Source organism: Rhipicephalus sanguineus, chromosome 1 (assembly GCF_013339695.2).
Source record: "Rhipicephalus sanguineus isolate Rsan-2018 chromosome 1, BIME_Rsan_1.4, whole genome shotgun sequence".
NCBI lineage: Eukaryota > Metazoa > Arthropoda > Arachnida > Ixodida > Ixodidae > Rhipicephalus > Rhipicephalus sanguineus.
This window is the reverse complement of record NC_051176.1, coordinates 296,899,677-296,919,541: the sequence shown is the minus strand read 5'-3', so window position 1 is coordinate 296,919,541 and position 19,865 is coordinate 296,899,677. Positions and strand designations below refer to the sequence as shown.

The following is a 19,865-nucleotide window of genomic DNA, read 5'->3' as shown; positions in this document are numbered from 1 at the left end:
GAAACATATATTCTGGTATATGCAATGCATGACCTGTCATTTATGTTCATCATGCACTCGTGTCATGCCATACCAATTTTAGTATAGTTCCAGTTAACAAAACGGCCGGAACCGCACCATGACCGTGTCATGTAAATCATACCGTACATGAGATGCATAACATGATTCGCATGTTAAGACCTGTCATTTATGTTCGTCATACAGTCACATCGCGCAGTACCAGATTTGGTGTATAGCTAACGAGTGAAATGGCCGCGAGTGCACCATGAGCATGCCATGTAAATCATGCCATACATGACATGCATATCATGGTTTTCATGTTACCACCTGTCACTTATGTTCGTCATAAAGTCACATCGCGCAATACCAATATTGGTGTACATCAAGCGAGCGAAACGGCCGCGATCGGACAATGAGTGTGGCATGTAAATCATGCCGTAAATGATATGCATATCGTGATTTTCAAGTTACCAACTGTCATTTATGTTTGTCATACAGTCACGTCGCGCAATACCAATTTCGGTATATATCAAGCCAGCCAAACGGCCGCCAGCGCACCATGAGCGTGGCATGGAAATCATGTCGTACATGACTTGCATGTCATGGTTTTCATGTTACCGTCTCTCATTTACGTTCGTCATACAGTCTCGTCACGCAATACCAATTTTGATGTATATCAAGCTAGCGAAACGGCCGCGAATGTACCATGAGCGTGGCCTGTAAATCATGTCGTACATGAGTTGCATGTCATGATTTTCATGTTACCACCTTTCATATGCGTTCGTTATACAGTCGCGTCCAGTTTTTGGTGTATATCAAGCTAGCGAAACGGCCGCGAATGCACCATGAGCGTGGCATGTAAATCATGTCGTACATGAGGTGCTTGTCATGATTTTCATGTTACCACCTTTCATATGCGTTCGTTATACAGTCGCGTCACGGAATACCAATTTTGATGTATATCAAGCTAGCGAAACGGCCGCGAATGTACTATGAGCGTGGCATGTAAATCATGTCGTACATGAGGTGCATGTCATGATTTTCATGTTACCACCTTTCATATGCGTTCGTTATACAGTCGCGTCCAGTTTTTGGTATATATCAAGCCAGCCAAACGGCCGCGAGCGCACCATGAGCGTGGCATGTAAATCATGTCGTACATGAGGTGCTTGTCATGATTTTCATGTTACCACCTTTCATATGCGTTCGTTATACAGTCGCGTCCAGTTTTTGGTGTATATCAAGCTAGCGAAACGGCCGCGAATGTACCATGAGCGTGGCATGTAAATCATGTCGTACATGAGTTGCATGTCATGATTTTCATGTTACCACCTTTCATATGCGTTCGTTATACAGTCGCGTCCAGTTTTCGGTGTATATCAAGCTAGCGAAACGGCCGCGAATGTACCATGAGCGTGGCATGTAAATCATGTCGTACATGAGTTGCATGTCATGATTTTCATGTTACCACCTTTCATATGCGTTCGTTATACAGTCGCGTCCAGTTTTTGGTGTATATCAAGCTAGCGAAACGGCCGCGAATGTACCATGAGCGTGGCATGTAAATCATGTCGTACATGAGTTGCATGTCATGATTTTCATGTTACCACCTTTCATATGCGTTCGTTATACAGTCGCGTCCAGTTTCGGTGTATATCAAGCTAGCGAAACGGCCGCGAATGTACCATGAGCGTGGCATGTAAATCATGTCGTACATGAGTTGCATGTCATGATTTTCATGTTACCACCTTTCATATGCGTTCGTTATACAGTCGCGTTCAGTTTTTGGTGTATATCAAGCTAGCGAAACGGCCGCGAATGCAGCATGAGCGCGGCATGTAAATCACGGCATAGATGACATGAATGTCATGGTTTTCATGTTACCACCTGTTATTCATGTTCTTCATGCAGTCACATTGCGCAATACCAATTTTGGTGTGTATCAAGCAAGCGAAACGGCCGCGAATGCACAATGAGCGTGGCATGTAAATCATGACATACATGACATGCATGTCATGGTTTTCATGTTACCACCTGTTATTCATGTTCTTCATACAGTCACATGTCACAATACCAATTTCGGTGTATATCAATCTAGCGAAATGGCCGCGAGTGCGCCATGAGCGTGGCATGTAAATCATGTCGTACATGACCCGCATGCCATGATTTTCATGTTACCACGTGTCAGTTATGTTCGTCATACAGAAATGTTTCGTCATACCAATTTTCTTATATATTCATTCATTGAAACGGCCGCGAGCGCCCCGAGACCATGTCATGTAAATTATGCTGCACATGACATGCCTGTCATGATTTGCACGTTAGGACCTTTCATTATGTTCGTCATGAACTCTTGTCACGCCATACCAATTTTGGTTTATATGAAATTAACGGAACGGCCGCGAGAGCGCCAAGGCCGTGGAGTGTAAATCATGCTGTTCATGACATGCATGTCATGATTTTCTTGTCGTGACCTGTCATTTATGTTCGGAGTAAGATCATGTTGTGCCACACCAATTTTGGTATATATCCGATTAACGAAACGGCCAGGAGAGCTCAAAGTCGTAGGCGGCCAGATAGATAGACAGATAGATACGCTCAAAGTCGCAGAAGTTCACTAAGAAATGCTTCGCATTTAATATATTTATTCGGATAACATTCATGAGCATTTGTTCAATGCTAGTTGGCTTCATAACACTGTGATCGTCCCAAACACGTCTGTTAACATAATTTCACTTTATCTACGATATATATATATATATATATATATATATATATATATATATATATATATATATATATATATATATATATATATAATAGGGCGGCGCCCTGTGAGCCCCCCCCCCCCTTTCCCTTTTCTACAATGAAGGGAGACTTTAAGCCCTGGTGCAGGTTTTGCCCTATTGGATGATGCCAAGGTGGTTGGCTGCATTAGGGGCAGGCTGGAGAGGGAGATGCGTGAGGCTGGTAGGACTAATGCACCAGGGAATAAAGTGTATTAGTGCACGTATCTTCTGTACGTCTTTCAGGGAGAAAATTATCTTGCTTGACGGGCTTTGTGAGTTGTTCTAAGTCTGCCACTCTAAGTGTATCCTGTTTTTATATCTCTGTTCACACATTACACCATTTTTACTCCACGTTCCAAATCTTTGTCAAAACAAAGCATCTGCAGGTACCTACATAACATTTTAGTTTGTTCACTTCTTGACATATCATCGTGTCATGATGAACTCATATCTTTTCTTTAATTTTTTGCTATTTGCTTTGTACGTTTTCATAAGAGTTGCACTAGTTCCTGCGCATGTGCGGCTGTTGTCCGGGGGTTTCCTAATAAACTCAGTTGCAAGTTGAGCGTGTTTCCTGTCATGTGTCCCTTTCGTCATCGCAGTTATTCATCGACAAGTTTTGCGCTGTTCATCCTAGAAAGGTCAACAAAAATATTCCTATAACAGAAGGTGGACACTTATCGAGAAATTCTACAGGATATATCTTTTTGCAGACATGCTGCACAGCGAGAGAGAAGCCACCGAATTAATCGGACTGCTCAATCATTTCGTTGCTCCAGACTGTAAGTGGCGGAATGAATGTAAGATCGGAGCGCGAAACTACGTGTGGTCGCTTGGTCAGGCCCACTAAAATCTTGAGAACATTGAGCAGCATTCCACACAAGCTTTCATGTTTTTGGCCCGCCCACAATAGTGTGGGGTTTATTGGCGCGCTTGCTAAGAAGCCTTGCACCAAGAGGGGGATAGAAAACGAACTTTCTAAGCTGTCGCCTTTCATCTCGGGTAAACTTTTGCCGCCTTATCGCGGAAGATTTTGTGGATGCCTACTCGTTCTGCGGATGTCGCAGTTCAACAGAAGCCTTGCCGCCACCTTTTTCTTACTCTTCCATCGACGCCTCTTGCACTTTTCGGGAGTTATGGTTATTGCTTTGGACGATGTTACAGTAGACTGACATCATCAGCAGTCTCACGAATATGCCTACGCCGCGAAGACAGGAGGTCCTCGACTTTTTCGGTGATGTGTGGAGCACAATATCTATTCCAGATCTTTGTAACCGATTGCAAAACCTAGGAAAGATGCTCGTGATTTATCCTCCTGTCGCCAGTCCTTCTGTTGGTCCCCCTTCCCCTTTTGATCCCTGTTCACTCTTTTCCTCGACCACCACTCACTCCGTTTCTCCATCGATTAGTGCAGCAATGGATACTTGGGCGAGTTGGTTCATACTTACGGGAAATACGAAACAACGCAAAAGAGGCAACACACACAGAAAGACGCACAGATAGAGCGCTCCGAGGAGGGCTGTATGGAGGGCAGAGCCATAAGAACCATCGAGTAAGAGCATGATTACGGTATGCGAGCATGCACTACAGAAATTTCTCATGCAAGAAAATGGCGTTAACGAGCTATACAAAGGTGCCCCGAAATACCACAGAAGCGTAGCTGTGTAGGAGAAAGCGGAGAGAAAACCCCTTCGCGCAATCTGCGCCTCTGTTTACTATACGAACGAGTATGCGTCGAGACGTGACCAGCACCACATGTATTACCGTCATTGTTACGCTGATTACAGCTCAAGCGCTGCAATCGTCGTTAAAGCGAGAGAACTTGCCTCGTGAACGGTGTCTCAAAGGCACTTAATTGTGCATGACTGGGTAATAATATTCTTTAGGGTTACCAACCACGTTGGCGCGAAGCGATTGAGAGTCACGCGGCCGCAGGAGCTCTCAAAGGATCGAGATTCGGCATAAAGACAGTCCTTAGAGGCATCTCGCTCGCTGCATTTGTTCGCTCAACAGAGAGATGGCGCGGCGTGCTTCTATTGTGAAATGATAAGAGAACGAAAGCGCGTAAGCACCCGTCAGTGTGTGTCAACACTCATTTTTCTGAGTCACCTTGTGTTTCAGCCTCATCTGGCCATCATTTGCCTCCAAATGTCCTCGTTCGCTCCTACACAAAAGCTGTCCACCGGTGTCGTTTTCTTTTATTCCTTGGGCAGCAAGCTTCCCTCGCCCACAGCTGTTTTAGTGAAAAAGGATGCATTTTGTTGTGTTCGTTCTTCGTGCTATAATCAGTTCCCCTAAACAGGCCAAACCTCGGCTCGTATTCAAGAAGCTGTTCGCACAAGAGGAGCATTTGCGAAATTGGTCATCCCCTTTGATACGGCATTCAAGGTGTTTGCGAATTGCCAACCGTGCGAACAGCTTTGCGAACTCTTTTCCCTGGCCTGCTTTGGGCACGCGGCGCCGCACACTGGCCTCGATATGACAAGGTATGGCCGTCTTACTCGCATCCAGCTCACTGGACAGCTCAACGAACCCCTTAGAGCTCAACCGGCCGCGACTTGGGCCCAGTGGTTACGGTGCTCAGCTGCAGACCAGAAAGACGCGGGTTCGGTCCCGGCTGCGGCAGTTGCATTTCGGTGGAGGAGAAATGCTAGATTTCAGTGCACGTTAGAGACCCTCCCGGGGGTCGAAATTATCCGGAGCCCTCCACTACGGCGCCTCTCATGACCTGAGTCGCTTTGTGACGTTAAACTCCGCAAGCCAACCAACCAACCCATGAGCTTAACGTTTACCGCTTTTTTTTTTTGCGTTTTCTTTTTTTTTTGTAGAATGATTATTTATCGAGTTTGCGTGTGTAAGGACCTAGTCAGCTTGTGGCTGGCTACGGTTATCTTGGATTGAAACGAACAGAGGCACCTAGCCACAGTTGATATAATTTTACCTTGGCCCACCCGAATCCAAGCTTTGATATTTCTGCTTTCTTCTGGTGAGCTTCCTTTCACGTTGAAGAGGTGGGCGTTTGTAGGCTTTAAACTGCGTTAAAGGGACACTAAAGAGAAACAATGAATTGGTTTAGATTGATAAAGTGTGCTCGGAGAACTCTTGTGTAGTTTATTTCACCACCATATAGGTTTATTATTAGAGGAGAAAACCAAGTTCAAAGTTTCATTTTTAAATTTCGCGCCCAAATTTGTAATTCGTGACGTAAAAGACTTGAAAGAGCATTTAACGTATTTTGGCGCCACTGGCTCGACGAAATTTCCACAAACTCGTTATGTCAAGTCTCTGGCCCCCTCAGAGGACAATGTACTTCGATTTAACCGATTAGGAACTACGTAGGCCCAAGCAGGCGCCGTCAAAAATATGTGACGTCCACGGAAAATGGTGCGGGAATTCCAAAGTGGCGTCGCCACCTGTATTTTCTTTTTGCACGTTTTCTCGCTTATTGAGCGTCTTCGCGCAGAAAGCGTGGTGTTTTTAGTATCGTGGAAGACTACTTTACTAATGCGAGAAAAATCGTTTTGCTCTTTAGTGTCCCTTTAAAGGTATCGAGTGGCATGGCCAGTTTCGTTTGTTTGTTAAATAAAACACTTTTTTTTTTGTACATCCAGTAGCCACCGTCGCAGCGGCTGCCGAATTCGTGCACCGCCACACGATCTCCTTGGGTTCGCCGCAGCGCTCGCCTTCTACTTGAGCGGGCGTAGTGGCATCGCCGACGGCGGACGCTGTTCTCGGAAACGCTTTCATCGGGTTGCCACAACCATCAGGCGTCACGACCCGCCTTCATTGCGGCTTACCGGGAGGAATTAACTGTCGCTCCTCCCGCTTGCCATGAAACGCTTCCTTTCGGAGTATGGAGATATGCGTCACGCGGTATGAACGCGCCGTACACCAACGTGTCGTGAATCACGCGCTGTCTTTTTTCTCTTCTGTCCGAGAGTATGAGGGGCATTACTTTCGGTTATGGTGTGGCGTCTATGCGTTTAAGGGCAACATGCGACGATTCAGTTGACATGGAACTTTTCTCCGCGGCGTCCATTGTGCCCCTGGAACATTTAGAGCAGCAAAAACTGTGATCGTTTCCAGTGTCAATGCGGAGGAAATGAAATGACCCCTGTATTTTCGTGGTACTAACTTATACAGTCGAAAATTGAAGGTGAAGGGCTCGCGACCAGCCTTGGAGAAATAAACACGGGTGTTAGTGACTTGGAGAAAAAAAAAAAAGAGGCATTTGACCTCACTAAAATAAGCAGTTTCGTGAGTAGATATATAATACAGTCGTTGCACAAGTCTGGTTCCGCGACTCCCACCGACTAATCTGTTTGAATTATTTTTTCGGCTCTTTGGCACTCTTTTTTTCTGGTTTCGTTTGTTGAGGTTTGAAAGTTTACAATGAAGTCGGAATGCGCCGCCAAGTTATTGATGAGCCGCCACAGTCTGATGTCATCATGATCGTCTGCGTGATTGAAGCAACTCAGTGGAAGAGCCATCTGAAGAGTACGCCGCCTTGTGCCATTTCGACTGTTAAATTCTGATGCTTAATGAGCTGCTCCTTTGGTTGCCCAATTTACGGCTTAATGTCACCACAGAATATTTGATGCCTTTGAAAATGTAATGTGCGAGTGTGTGCGAAAACCTATATTTTTTACGGAATTTTTCTATCTGCACTTCAAGAAAAGAGCGCGCTATAATAGACGTGCTTTATTATCAGCATATACGTAATTAGCAAAATTATTTTTCGCTCACAATTATCTGTTCTTGCTCAGATTTCGCAGTAAGTAGGCATTTTATGGCCCCAGTAGTTCCTTATAACATTGGGCACATTCATTCTGAGCTGAGCAGAATCCGAGGCATATCGCGAGTGGTTGAAAATGCCTCTAACGTTGTGCACAACTTAACTGGCTAGACTTGCGCCTAAGGGACTGGCAGCAAGTATAATGCACGATGGCTGTCGCTGCGGAGGGACGCGAAGCTTCTCTTCGGCCCGTATTTTTTCAAATAATGTACAGGCAGAAGAATTGCTGTCTGGGCAAGTCGGAATTGATTATGCATCTTTGAAGCGGGTGGCGCAAAAACAAGGACAAAAGGAAGGTACGACACACCACAGAGTGCCTTCTCACAACTAACTTTATTGGAAAGAACATTCACTATTTAAACCTTCACCAAACCTCACGTGCTCTTACATCATTGATAGCCGAAAAAAGACGGAAACAGACGAAAAAAAAAGTGTACATGTGATCATCGTTTTTTGTAACCGTTTCTAATCTTTACAGGAGCACATGTTTACAGGAGGCTCGTGCCGCGGCAGCGCAAGTTTTCCGGCGGTCGAGCTATTTCTGAGTTTCAGCTTGGGTCAATTTACTCTTTCACTCGTGCAATGTTCTCGACGGTCGCCTGCGTTTCGGCATGGGTGTTCTGTCAAATGAGTGAGGGAGCAAATCTTGCACCTCAAAGGGGTATATGGATCGGTTCCACTGGCGTAAATCACAGGGGGGTCAGGGGGTTCTGGCGCCCCTTGTGTTCAGCCTGGGGGGGGGGGGGGGGGGGGCATGTCGCCCCTTGAGATTTATTTTTCAAACATCATATGTTTGAATTGCTTGCCACTTAAGTATAGTGCATTCGACTTTTTGTAATGCCTGTTTATCTTGTAGTGTGTAGGTCGTGTGTTCAATAGCCCTCAGCTGTGTGAGACTATTGAAATCACAACTGCCGCTCGACCGGTTTCAGAGAAGAGTCAGTAAAACACTGCAATTACGCGAGCAGGGAACCCATGCTCACCATTTAATTCTATTTCAGAAAATTATCTAATTTTTTATATAAGTAAAAGTAACACCTATATTTATAAAAACAAAATGGCCGCCATGACGAGATGTGTGTTTGCCCTTGTGATTTTTTTGGATTTACGCCACAGATTGGTTCAGTTCATGTTAGCAGGTATGAGAATTGGGGTAGTTTGCCTCCGCACATCTCGCTATGCGACTCCACGTTCACGGAGAGCATTTCACATTTTCCGAAGAGCCTAGCGGCGCAAGCAGCAGGCGGCCGCAGCTGTATACCTTCGGTGCGAGCAACAGTGTATCGGCGTCCAGCCAGCTTTCGAAGACAGCAAATCTTTGAGGGCCGGCGCAGCCGCCTCTGGCAGAGACCACCCATAAGCGTCTTCGACAAAGGAGAGGCGAACGGCTGCAGCTGCAGGTGTCGCCTCCGCGGCGATCTTCCGGCGCTGATCGCTCGCTGACACTTCTGCGCACTTTCTCTGGCGTCCGCCCTGGCTGCACGCCGTAGACTCTGTCGCTCGACCGTCGTCCCGTTTTCGTCGTCGCTACCGTGTGCGTGGGAACACTCTCCGAGCCGCAGCCATGATTCACAGCTGGGCTGATATATGCGTTTCTTCATGCATATGTGCGCGTACGTATACTGGTGACAGCGGCTGAATTGTGCGCTCATTTGTTTTGAGCCTTCGACCTGTGTGTCGGCGGCGTGCGGCCTTGAGCTCCGTTTATGTCGCTATTATGGTGCAACGCATTTCGCTGCGTTATTACCTAGCTTCGCTGACGTTATGCGAAGCAGCTGGCGAAACTAAATCGCTGCGTCACGCGTCTCTGTCGGCTAGTTTGATAACCGGCACTGTGCGTCTCTAATCGCGATGCTCGAAATAGCGATTGATGTGCTGCTTCAGCGATGTCCTTAAAGGGCTCTCCGAGCTTGCTGGGTGGGCTCGGTGCTCTTCGCTGATGTGCTTTTCTACGTTTGTGATTGCGAAGGTAGGCTATACCTGTCTGTTTGTAGAGGTGAAAAATTCGTGAACACGGGGTGTCTCTGGGGCCGACGTTTCGACAAGCTGACTTGTCTTCTTCAAGGCTGAAGACTAGTCCGCTTGTCGGAACGTCGGCCCCATTGACACACCCCGTGTTCACGAATTTTTCATCGCTTCAAGCTTCTATGGTCCCCTGAAATTCTCTTTTTTTTTTTTTTTTGGATGCGTCTGTAGTTCTATACTAAGGTCTATAAAGAAATAAACTGACTGGGTGCTCCACGGCTGGCACTTCCTCTGGTGTCAGTCACGTGGAGTAGTGAGTGGGAGGTTCCGTTGTTACGAATGGTCATTTCTGCCAACCTGCTAAGTCATATTCCGTGTACAATCCTCACCACTCTTTAGGAATGTTAACTCTCGTAACACTTCAGGAATCCGGAACGTTTGAACACACGGGCTCGGTATGTCGGTGGTTTCGCGATATTTAACGTTCATTTGACTGCAAGCTTCGCTTTTTTTTTTTTTTTTTGAGATGTCCGAATTCTCACTTGCAACACGCATGTGGATGCGTTTCGGATTACAGCGCCCAGACGAGGCGGCGTCAGAAGTGCGTTGATATGAACGCGGTAGTAGTGCTCGTGTTCGAAAAATGGTCTATATTGGTGGTGTCCATCTGAGAACAACCCTGCTGATCAGGGGCGTAGCCGGGGGGGGGGGGGGGGGGGGCTCAACCCCCGTCCCCGAAAATTTTCAGTTTTGCTTGCGTATATATACGCACCACATGCAAACGCGCGCACGAACATTCATAAAGTATGGTGAATCCCCCAACCTCGAAAAAAAATTTTGGCTACGCCCTTGCTTCTGATGTATTTTGTTACCCAGATTAGTATTTGCGAAGTATGCTCAAAGGGGACAGGTATTAGTGCGCGCGTGGACTTTCCTGGTGCTGCCATCTGTGGCGTCGAGAGTAGAACCCTGCTCAGAGCTGGTCAGGAAATTCTCTGTTCTGCACAGCTAAGCGACATCGTGTGTAGGTCACATACGCGCAGTGCATAACCTGTGCACTTTCCATAAGCACTGTGCATACAATATTGATATGCGATTGTGCTCCTTGATTATTCTTCGGCATCCATATTACTCCAGTTTGATTAAATTTGTTAAGCACCACATGGTATGGTGCCACCCTTGTCGCAGCACTTAGTACCCGCAAGCAATGCGAAGGAAACGAAAGACATCCTTGCTGATCAGCAGTATTACGGCGTTAATAAACAGGAACCAAAGGTGCACGCGGAACAGCGTTTTCTCTGCCCATCTTGAGCTGCAGAGGTGAAACTGAGAGCGGCAAGCAAGGCTGCACGTTGTAGTACTAAGTGGTCGTTTGCTTGGGAAAATGTATACACGAAAGTAGGGAAGGAAAATTCTTACTGGTGCACTGCGCGTTGTGCTTTTGCTCTTGAAGCTCAAAGGATAACAGGTCTCCTTTGCGTATCGTTTTGCGCAATAATAATTGCTGGAATTTTATGTATTAAAACCGCGATATGATTATGACGCACGTCGTGGTGGAGGGCTCCGGAAATTTCGACAACCTGGGTTTTTCTTAACGTGCACCTAAATCTAAGCACACGGGCCTCTCGCTTTTCGCCTCTATCAAAATGCGACCGCCGCGGCCGGGATCGAGCCCGCGTCTTCCGGTTCAGCAGCCGGGCATCGTAATCATTGCACCAACGCGGCATCCTCCAGTTTTGCGTAGTTGAGCGCCGTTGGCATGACTACATGCCCGTAGGAAAAATCAGCGCGCGAGCGTTAGAAAAGGGCACTCCCATAATATGAGAAACTGTGAGGCAGACACAAAGGCACACTATCAACAGGATGTACTTCAAAGTAAAACATGAATATATGCAAAATCATGTGCGCAGTTTGTCCTGTTTCTATAGTGCAGTTTTCCATGATCATGCGTAACAAGCTCGCTTTAAAACACTTCATTATGCTTTCGTATATAGAGTCCAGCGGCCAAATTGAATGTAGCGCACAAAGCGCCTGGATGGAGCAACTGAACCCAACTTTACGGTTTATGTCTTCTTCAAAAAAGCGGTACGAAATATGTGGTTCTTTTTCGTTAATTTTCTTAAGATCATCATCGTCAGCCTATCTAGTGTCCATAAAGTCCCTAGATTTCTCCCTTTTGTTTTAGTCTGCCACCATGTTCTGCCTAACCTCGAAGATTGTATTACAGAGCCACGCGCGTCATAGCGGAGAAGATGCGAACGAGACGCGCGTGTCTGCCCCCGCGTGTCCCCCCGCCATGAGTGAGCGGGCGACGCGTCTCCTCCGCCGTCTCTCACCAGGTTGTGCCTGCGACGCTGCAGCTAGAACAGCATTATAGGAAGAACACGGCTACCAGAAACGAGCGTCTCCCAGTGACACTGGTCGGCGGCGCTTCAAGGAAAAAAATGGCAAGTCGCGCAAGGCTTGAATTAGCGAAGCTGGACGATTCTGAAGTCTAATCTGGTTGCTTCTAGGTTGCTGCTCAGCGCTGAGTGGTTCGAGTTAAACCAAAGACAGTCACAGACATGAAATGGATGTCCAAACTCCAGAGACAGAAACTCGCGCTGAAACCGAGCGTTCGCACCTCCCATAGATCCGCGTAGGGCTTCCATCGCTTCGGAGTCTTCTCGCAGGCGCCGTTGCCTTTCCCGTTCCCTAGTATTATCTCCTTGCACGTACACTCTTAGAAAAAAAGGTCGGCATATTCACTAACTAAATACTAACAGTTTACTTGTCACAAAATACACTACCTAGCCTCTTAGTAAGTGAAGGTAGTAAAATGCAGGTTAGTGGAACTTGCTACCTAGTTAGTGAGTGAACAGTACTAGCTCGAATGGCTAGTCCATTACTAAGTTGTTAGTAACCGCGCTAGCAACTTACTAACCGTATTAACTCTACTACATTTAGCCAATTAGAGGTTTACGCCTATTTGGTTTATATGTGCGTGTGCATTGCCATATCAAGATGATTCTATTACAAAAGTACCTGAAGGATTAAAAAAAAAAAACGAAGTGGCATTGTGCTCGTACATTAACTAATGGCCCCTAATTACTTCATGTAATTACCATGGTAAGTACACATCACAGCAACATACATAGAGGCATGAATTAATCACGAATGAGAACACACATGCAAGCGCACACACAGAATAGCAAGACTTTTACGTGGCCGATATCTACTCTAGCAGCGGCTTGAAGGCTATTTATGCTCCTACTTTGGGATAGCACACCGTGTACTGGTTAGCAACCATAGAATTCAGAAGAATAATCGATGTCTTTTGCACATTATCGTGTGCCCTTTTATTTGTTTATATGTGTGCCATCACGTAGCACGAAACTTTAATTCCAAGGTAATCAATAAAATTAAAGTTTGTTAAAATTTTGCTAAAGACCGTCACGATTACGGCAAAGTATACTGCGCATCTACGAAAGATCTGGCAACGTGGGCGGCTATAGTAGTTACGTAGTTAAAAACACCAAGTAAACTTTCTGGTTAGTGAAGGCAGCACTTTACGACCTTTACTAACTGCTGGCTAGTAAACAGATTTCGCGAAGGTAGTAAAATACGCTAGAAACTAGTAAATGCAAGCATTTACTAACCATTTACTAACTTTTTTTCTAAGAGTGTACCGCTGAAGCACTCCGTGCAGATGCTTCAGCGAAGTTGAAACTTGCGGCCACGGCGTTTATCACTCGGTTAATCCCGACGGTTTATTAAAGCGTTTCTCAATTACTGCTTACGTCTGTCAAGAAGTCTTAATTGGCGTTTGCCGCCCGTCTGTTGCCCTCTTCCTTATTAGTGGACCAGCGGTGAGTAGTGTGATTCGCCCAATTTCTGTGGCACACACCCGTTCATGATGATGACAGTTTTTTGTACACACCAAAGTTTATACGGCCGGCTTAGCTTCGCTGTTAAAAAAGAAATCTAGGGACTTCTTATGTCCACTGCAGAATGAAGGTCTCTCCAGTGATCTCCTGCGCGAGCTGATCCTATTTCATGCCTGCAAATTTCGTAATTTTGTTGCTCCACGTAACCCTTTGTCGTATTCGGGAACGCTTCCCATCTCTTAAGCCTCCCTCTCATAGCCCGCATTGATGCTGCAACGCAGTCCACATTTTGCCGCGCGTTTGGGACGTATATCTTAAAAGTGATGCTATAATCTCAGGATTCTTGCTAAATATATAAAACTTCAGTAGTTTTAGACTTCAATTGCACCGTTTTAACCGCTCAATCATGTAAAATGTTTATTTGTGAATATTCTTCATAGCTACGTGCATATTATAATTTGGCGTGAAAAAATATGTACCCTTTATGTGTTCCGTATGAACAAGCGGTATTGCGTTATCTTTCACAGGTGATACCGAAAGAAAGTGAACGAATGAATGAATGAATGAAAAAAACAAGGCATCTGCCGATAGCAGCGAGATAGGAGCATCGCACACTGAGTATACACGGACACGCACAGTCACTCACTGTGAATCTGGCCCGACTGTTCCCTATATTACATAACTTTCTTCGACGGCTTCTTCTTGCTTTTCTCTATGGTTGTCGAAATTTCAAGGAATAAAGAGAGATTTTTTTTAGAAATTCAATGTATATCACGCTTTCTATTTGGCCAACGAAGACAGGGCGATGAGCTCTTCGCCGCCTGTGAGTGTATCAAAATTTCGGTAGAGTTCCTCAACGCGCTCCGCACAGAAGCATGGGAGAGTGAATGCATCGAGGAACTCTTTAACTGTTCCTGACATGCCCTAGCACTAATTAAAAACTTCGTGTTGTGACCGCAGACATCTGAAAAGCATCAGAACCGCCTGTCTGAGTGCATGAAGCCGCACAGCAGTACATTGGAAAGGTCAGTCGGGCTTTCACTGTGCGATTTTGAACTTTTAGATGGAGTGCGCGTGCTACCAAAAGCCTCGCTTGGCTTTGGTAGTTATTGCTTTTTCAGTATAATTTTCTCATTTTAGCCGAACAATTTGGATCCGAGCGTGACTTCACGAAGCTGGCCGAACTGGCGCACCGCAGTTGAGAGTTTAACTTGCTGGAGAAAAAACTTGGAGGACGCTTGAGGTTCGCCTTCGAGAGTAGAACACGATAGCGTAATCGGGCCCCGTTCGCATCGCCTCATCGTTCGCTGGCCAGGTTTCGCTTCTCGTGACACCTCAACCGCGCGGAGAGGAAAGGAACATCTGTGCGCGTAACATCGGTCGTTTTAACCTGTCGTAGAATGCATGCATACTGCAAGTAGTTTTGAAGTGCCCACTACGTCCTAACTCATTATTTTGCGAGTTGGGGGAAGTACCCACTACGCGTCCGTAGCACACGCTGTTGATATTGTTGCTGATGATGATAATTAGTTATGCGTGAGCACTTTGCAATGGGTTGACCAGAAAACCACCCACTCGTTGCTCATTTGACATGATGTGGCGCTTGGCGCGGTTCTGCACTTCTGCCACGCACTGTTACATGTGTTAACGCGACTCCTCGCATTATTTATTTATTTATTTATTTATTTATTTATTTATTTATTTATAAATACTGCGATCTTTCATTTGAAAGATCGTGGCAGGGTGGGAAAATGTTCGAAAATATGTACATACATTCAAAGGAACAATCAACGTGCAATAACTAAGTACGACGCATGCATGTTTTTTTTTTTTTTTTTCGAAACAGTTTCAAGCACTGGTGTGGCTCTGTGGTAGAGCACTTGCTTGGCACGCAGAAGGCCTCCGTTCGATTCGAGCTCGGACGCATGATTTTTATTGTTTGCATCCATCGCGATTTTTTCCTCACAACCGACGCCGAAACCGAAATTTCTGCGATACGGGCTCTCTAACGCTATATCGCTTTAAAATCGCAGCAATTTATAAAGCACGGAGCTCAAGCATAGAGCATCGCCCGTGTTTTCGGTGTTTCGCGCCTGGCATGCAAGCATCAATTCGCCGAGTAACGTGTCTGTACAAGGCACTGCCCTAAACACGCGCCTGGTGGCGCGTGTTTAGGGCAGTGGATGGACAATCGAAGATGGGTGGACAATCGATCGATAGCATATTATTATGTTTCCATTCTTCACATCTATAAGTAAAAACATTCTAGATGCACGGTTGAGACATGTTCGTATAAACTTTGCCATTACAAACGTTCTCTTTCTGGGAGCCCGTTTTTTGGTTGTACGGATGCTTGCTCGGCCGTGGGTGAGTTCTTTCAAAGCGATTTTCTTGGTTCATACGTTCTTTTCTGTTCATTTCATTCCGAAAATTTTGTCTTTATTTTAGTAAAAGCTTCAAAATGACGTCTTCCGGTTCGATGCCCAGCTCTTCGCTGTTTCAAGGTGTGTGCCGTTCAGTGTAATCGGGGAGAAAACGAGTACTTTCTGCGATGCGGTTGTTACCAGTTACCTTGCCTTCTCCCCGATTACACTGAACCGCACACAACTTGAAGCAGCGACGAGCTGAGCCTTGACGGTTCCTAGAACCGGAAGTGCTGTAGCAGACAACGCGCCTTTTTGCTATCCACCTATTCGAGCCTTGACCATGCCCCCGCTGTGGGTACGCGCCATGAGTAGAGGAAAACGAAACTAAACCATGCATTGTTTGTTTTGTGCTCCGGTCCGTCCCCGAGGCACGGCGCATCTGCCCGGGCCGGTCCGGCCCCTCGTCGCGCGCCGCCCACCGGAGATGCCTGGACGCTCTTGGTAGGCGGCAGAAGCCGTGGTGAGGCTGTCCACCGCCTGCAAGTCGAATGCAAGTTCTCGCGGAGAAGACCGTGCTAAGATAGCTTGGAGTCAGACTCCCTGTGTTATGCTTGTCACGTGTACTGCGAAGAAGCCAATATAGAATGCAGGCTTTGCTCTGGAAAAAGCTTGCGGCACAATGTCGCTTTCTCGATTACCTTTACTTTCGTTACCTGTGCTGGCTGTGCTTTACGTTGCGTATTCTAGCTACATTTAGATATTAAGTGGACACACGGCAACAAGTTGCTTTGGTGGTTTTCTTAAGTGCTTTGTTTTCAAGCACTCTTACAAGTGCTGGTACTTTATTTTGGAGAACGATCATACTTATTTGCGACGTTAAGAAACATTGAAGAGTAAGCGATCTGTTGTACCCTTGCTTTACTCGCCAATGGCGTTCTTCCTCGCGTTTTGTCTGTGGTCAGAGCGACGCTCCGTCCGCATTATGAACGGGATCAGCGGCTCATGAACGGTGACATACAATCGAGCGGAAGCAATTTCTAAATTGCACGGACCGTGAAGCTCATGAATCTATTACACCGCTGTCTTTAACTGTGTTTCAGACTCCGTGTCAAATGAAACCTGGTCACTGCAACTCTCCGAATGCACATTTTTCTTTCGTCTTGTCGATAAATACCAGCACCGGTTTTTAACTTATTGACGCAGTGAATTTACGACTGGCCACAAAGCCGCCCCCGGCCGAAGAAACATGGCATTTTTTTTCCAGCACAGCTCTCCACGATCTTCGTTCTCCAGGGGGATTGGTGCTGGCTTTTCGTTTCGGGGATGAAGAAGTGACATCTTGCTCCATAAACACCCTTGCTCCGTGATGAGGACGCACTTGCAGCATGTGTTATCGCAGCGTCTTACCTTGACTGCAAATTTTATGTCGAAATAGAGAATGGTGGCGGGCTTCATAACATTGGCGCCTGTCATTAACTACCTTGCGTGCTGTCCGCCTAACCTTTAGTGGCCTCAGTCTTTCAGTACTTCAAATCCGTCCTTCCCGATTGGCCGTCGGCATTTTTGCGTTTCTCCTTTCCGTCGACGCTCTGATGTCGGCCGAATTCAAGCAAGAATAGCGTAACGTGGCCCTTTCTTTTTGCCCCGAGCGCCCGTTATCGGCCACGGATGACCGACAGTCTGCACGCGTGCACGTGGAGGATGGGTCGTCGCGATGGCCCGCACAGTTGGCGTCAATCGTGTTTACATCGTTCACGATAAAGCGGTTCGTTGCGATGATAGTGCGTGTCAATTGTAAGTTCGCGGCTGTATCACTGTGTGTCGTCACTTGAGCGGGGTGAGCGCGTCGATTTGTACTTGCGGTTCGCTATCTTCAGTCGTACGTTGAGGCTTCCGTGCGTCCACGATTGATCTCACAGCGTGCTCTCCCCGTTCCTCCTTCAGGTGAAGATGGAAGGCCGTCGGAGCTCGCAGCTCTGGAAGGACGAGGGCAGCGTCCTGGAGGCCATTGACGAATTGATGGCACCCAGCTCCGAGTTCAGCCTGTCCGACATTCAAGACAAGCAGGAAGCAAAGTCAACAAAGGAACACCAGTACGATGAAGAAGACTACAAGAGTGAGTGCACATTTAAAAAAAATTCATTTCACACATTCGATTCAGAGCCGGCACTTCCGTAGTGATTTTATAGTCAGGCTCAGACCTCATTCTGGGACTAAAGTTAGTTTGCATTCAAAATAACACGTGCAGTTGCGACTGTCCGGAGACGGCGAGAGGCGATCGTTTTTTGCGTGCATGCTTGAGTGGGCGGGTAAATGGGTGGAGTCATTAGGCAGTTTTAGAATGCGGTACGCAGAGATGGCGTTCGTTGGGTACCCATTTAACGTGGGTACCCAAGAGTATGGCCTACAACGCATGCCTAGTGGCGACAAGTGCAAAGCTTTGCGTACCCTATTCTAAAACTGCCTATTTTCTTCTTTCTCTCCGCCGAGTAGCGCTGCACTGCTTTCATTGTAAGCTATCAGACATGCCGAATAATCAGACATGCAGCCGTCGTATGATAGCAGCTATGCGCAACATTGCTGTCGGCCAATTCCTAGGACCGCCTGGGATCGCCGACAGTTCTGTCGCTGAAGTAGCTGAGGTGCCTTCCTCGAACGAATGTATAGGAAATGCGCTCCTTTTATTGTCATATGGCAGTTGAGTTTTAAATTTTCCGTACAGTATATGGGACTATGTCCATTAGCCTCCGCCTCATTGTAGTACGTAGTTGCCCTTGTTACAAGCCTGTGTCACTATATTTTAAAATTTATTGTTTTTCCGGAACTAACTCTTGCACCTACGTCACGCGTCAGTGTGTTTTCATTCTTTTTATTATGCATCGTTGTCCTGTAGTACGCTCTTAAGAAAAGAGTCATCACTAATTTGAACTCAGTAGCTAACTAACAAAGCTACTAAATTTATGTTGGTAACTGTTTCTCACATTATTGATTAGGCCACTACTGTAACTACATGAAGGTAGTAAACAAAGGCGACAGTTATTGATGTGCTCGCTTACGGCTATCGAAAACTTTCATATCACACATATGCCACATATCCATTAAGCTAGTATGAACACACATGAATCACGTGTGTTCTCGTGTATGATCGACATCTGCATGTCGTAAATCTCATTTATATATGAGAGAGCTTTACGATATGCAGATGTGTTGGTACTAACACATCTGCATTATTATTACCAGAAATACAACGGACTGTTTGGTTAATGCAAGCCATTTCTATTGTCATATTGGATCGTAGCCATTGTAAAATCATGCTAAGTTGTACACAAATGAACCATGACCGCTTTATTATGGTCGCATTCATTCGCTACTGCGCTTATTGGTCAAGCTTGCCAGGGCCAACATTATTGTGCAATAGCGTGGGGCAATCTTTACACTTAAGAGTATAAAGTAGGAGTCAGTTTTGTTGTGCTAACAAGTGCGGCGAGTTGGGCAGGTTGGTAAAGAGGCGAATGAGTAGCGCATAAAAAGCTGAGGCGAAAGACGTAGAGAGCACATGCGCTGAACTTCAAACCATGTTTATTTCGGAACATGGCCCGCCATGGTGGTCGAGTGGTTGTGGTGCTCGATTGCTGACCCAAAGGTCGCGGGATCGAATCCCGGCCGCGGCGGCCGCATTTTCGATGGAGGCGAAAATGCTTGAGGCTCGTGTACTTAGATTTAGGTGCACGTTAAAGAACCCCAGGTGGTCGATATTTCCGGAGCCCTCCACTACGGCGTCCCTCATAATCATATTGTGGTTTCGGGACGTTAAACCCCAACAATTAATATTATTATTTGGGAATATGTTGTGATATTTGGTGAAACGTACATACATCATGAGAGAAGGGAAGGCGGGCAAACGCGGACACTAGAGGAGAGCAACACAGACGCAGACTATCACCTGAAAGGTGATAGTCTGCGTTTGTGTGGAAAGGAAGACACAAAAACTTATCTACGCATGCACAGGTATGACAGTGGCACTTGTCAATGAGGTACACGTATGGGTCTACGCGAGAGATAACTGTTCAAGTGTTTCATTTCT

At 46.3% G+C, this 19,865-nt stretch overlaps 1 protein-coding gene across 1 annotated transcript in view; it reads left to right on the top strand.

Moving 5' to 3' along the window:
• LOC119379322 (band 3 anion transport protein-like) overlaps window positions 1-19,865 on the top strand; it is a 160,548-nt gene that overhangs the window by 58,954 nt on the left and 81,729 nt on the right. The window contains 1 exon segment of the mRNA XM_037648600.2: window positions 17,726-17,897. Within this exon segment, the coding sequence (XP_037504528.1) occupies window positions 17,732-17,897 (166 nt within the window). The 5' untranslated portion in view covers window positions 17,726-17,731.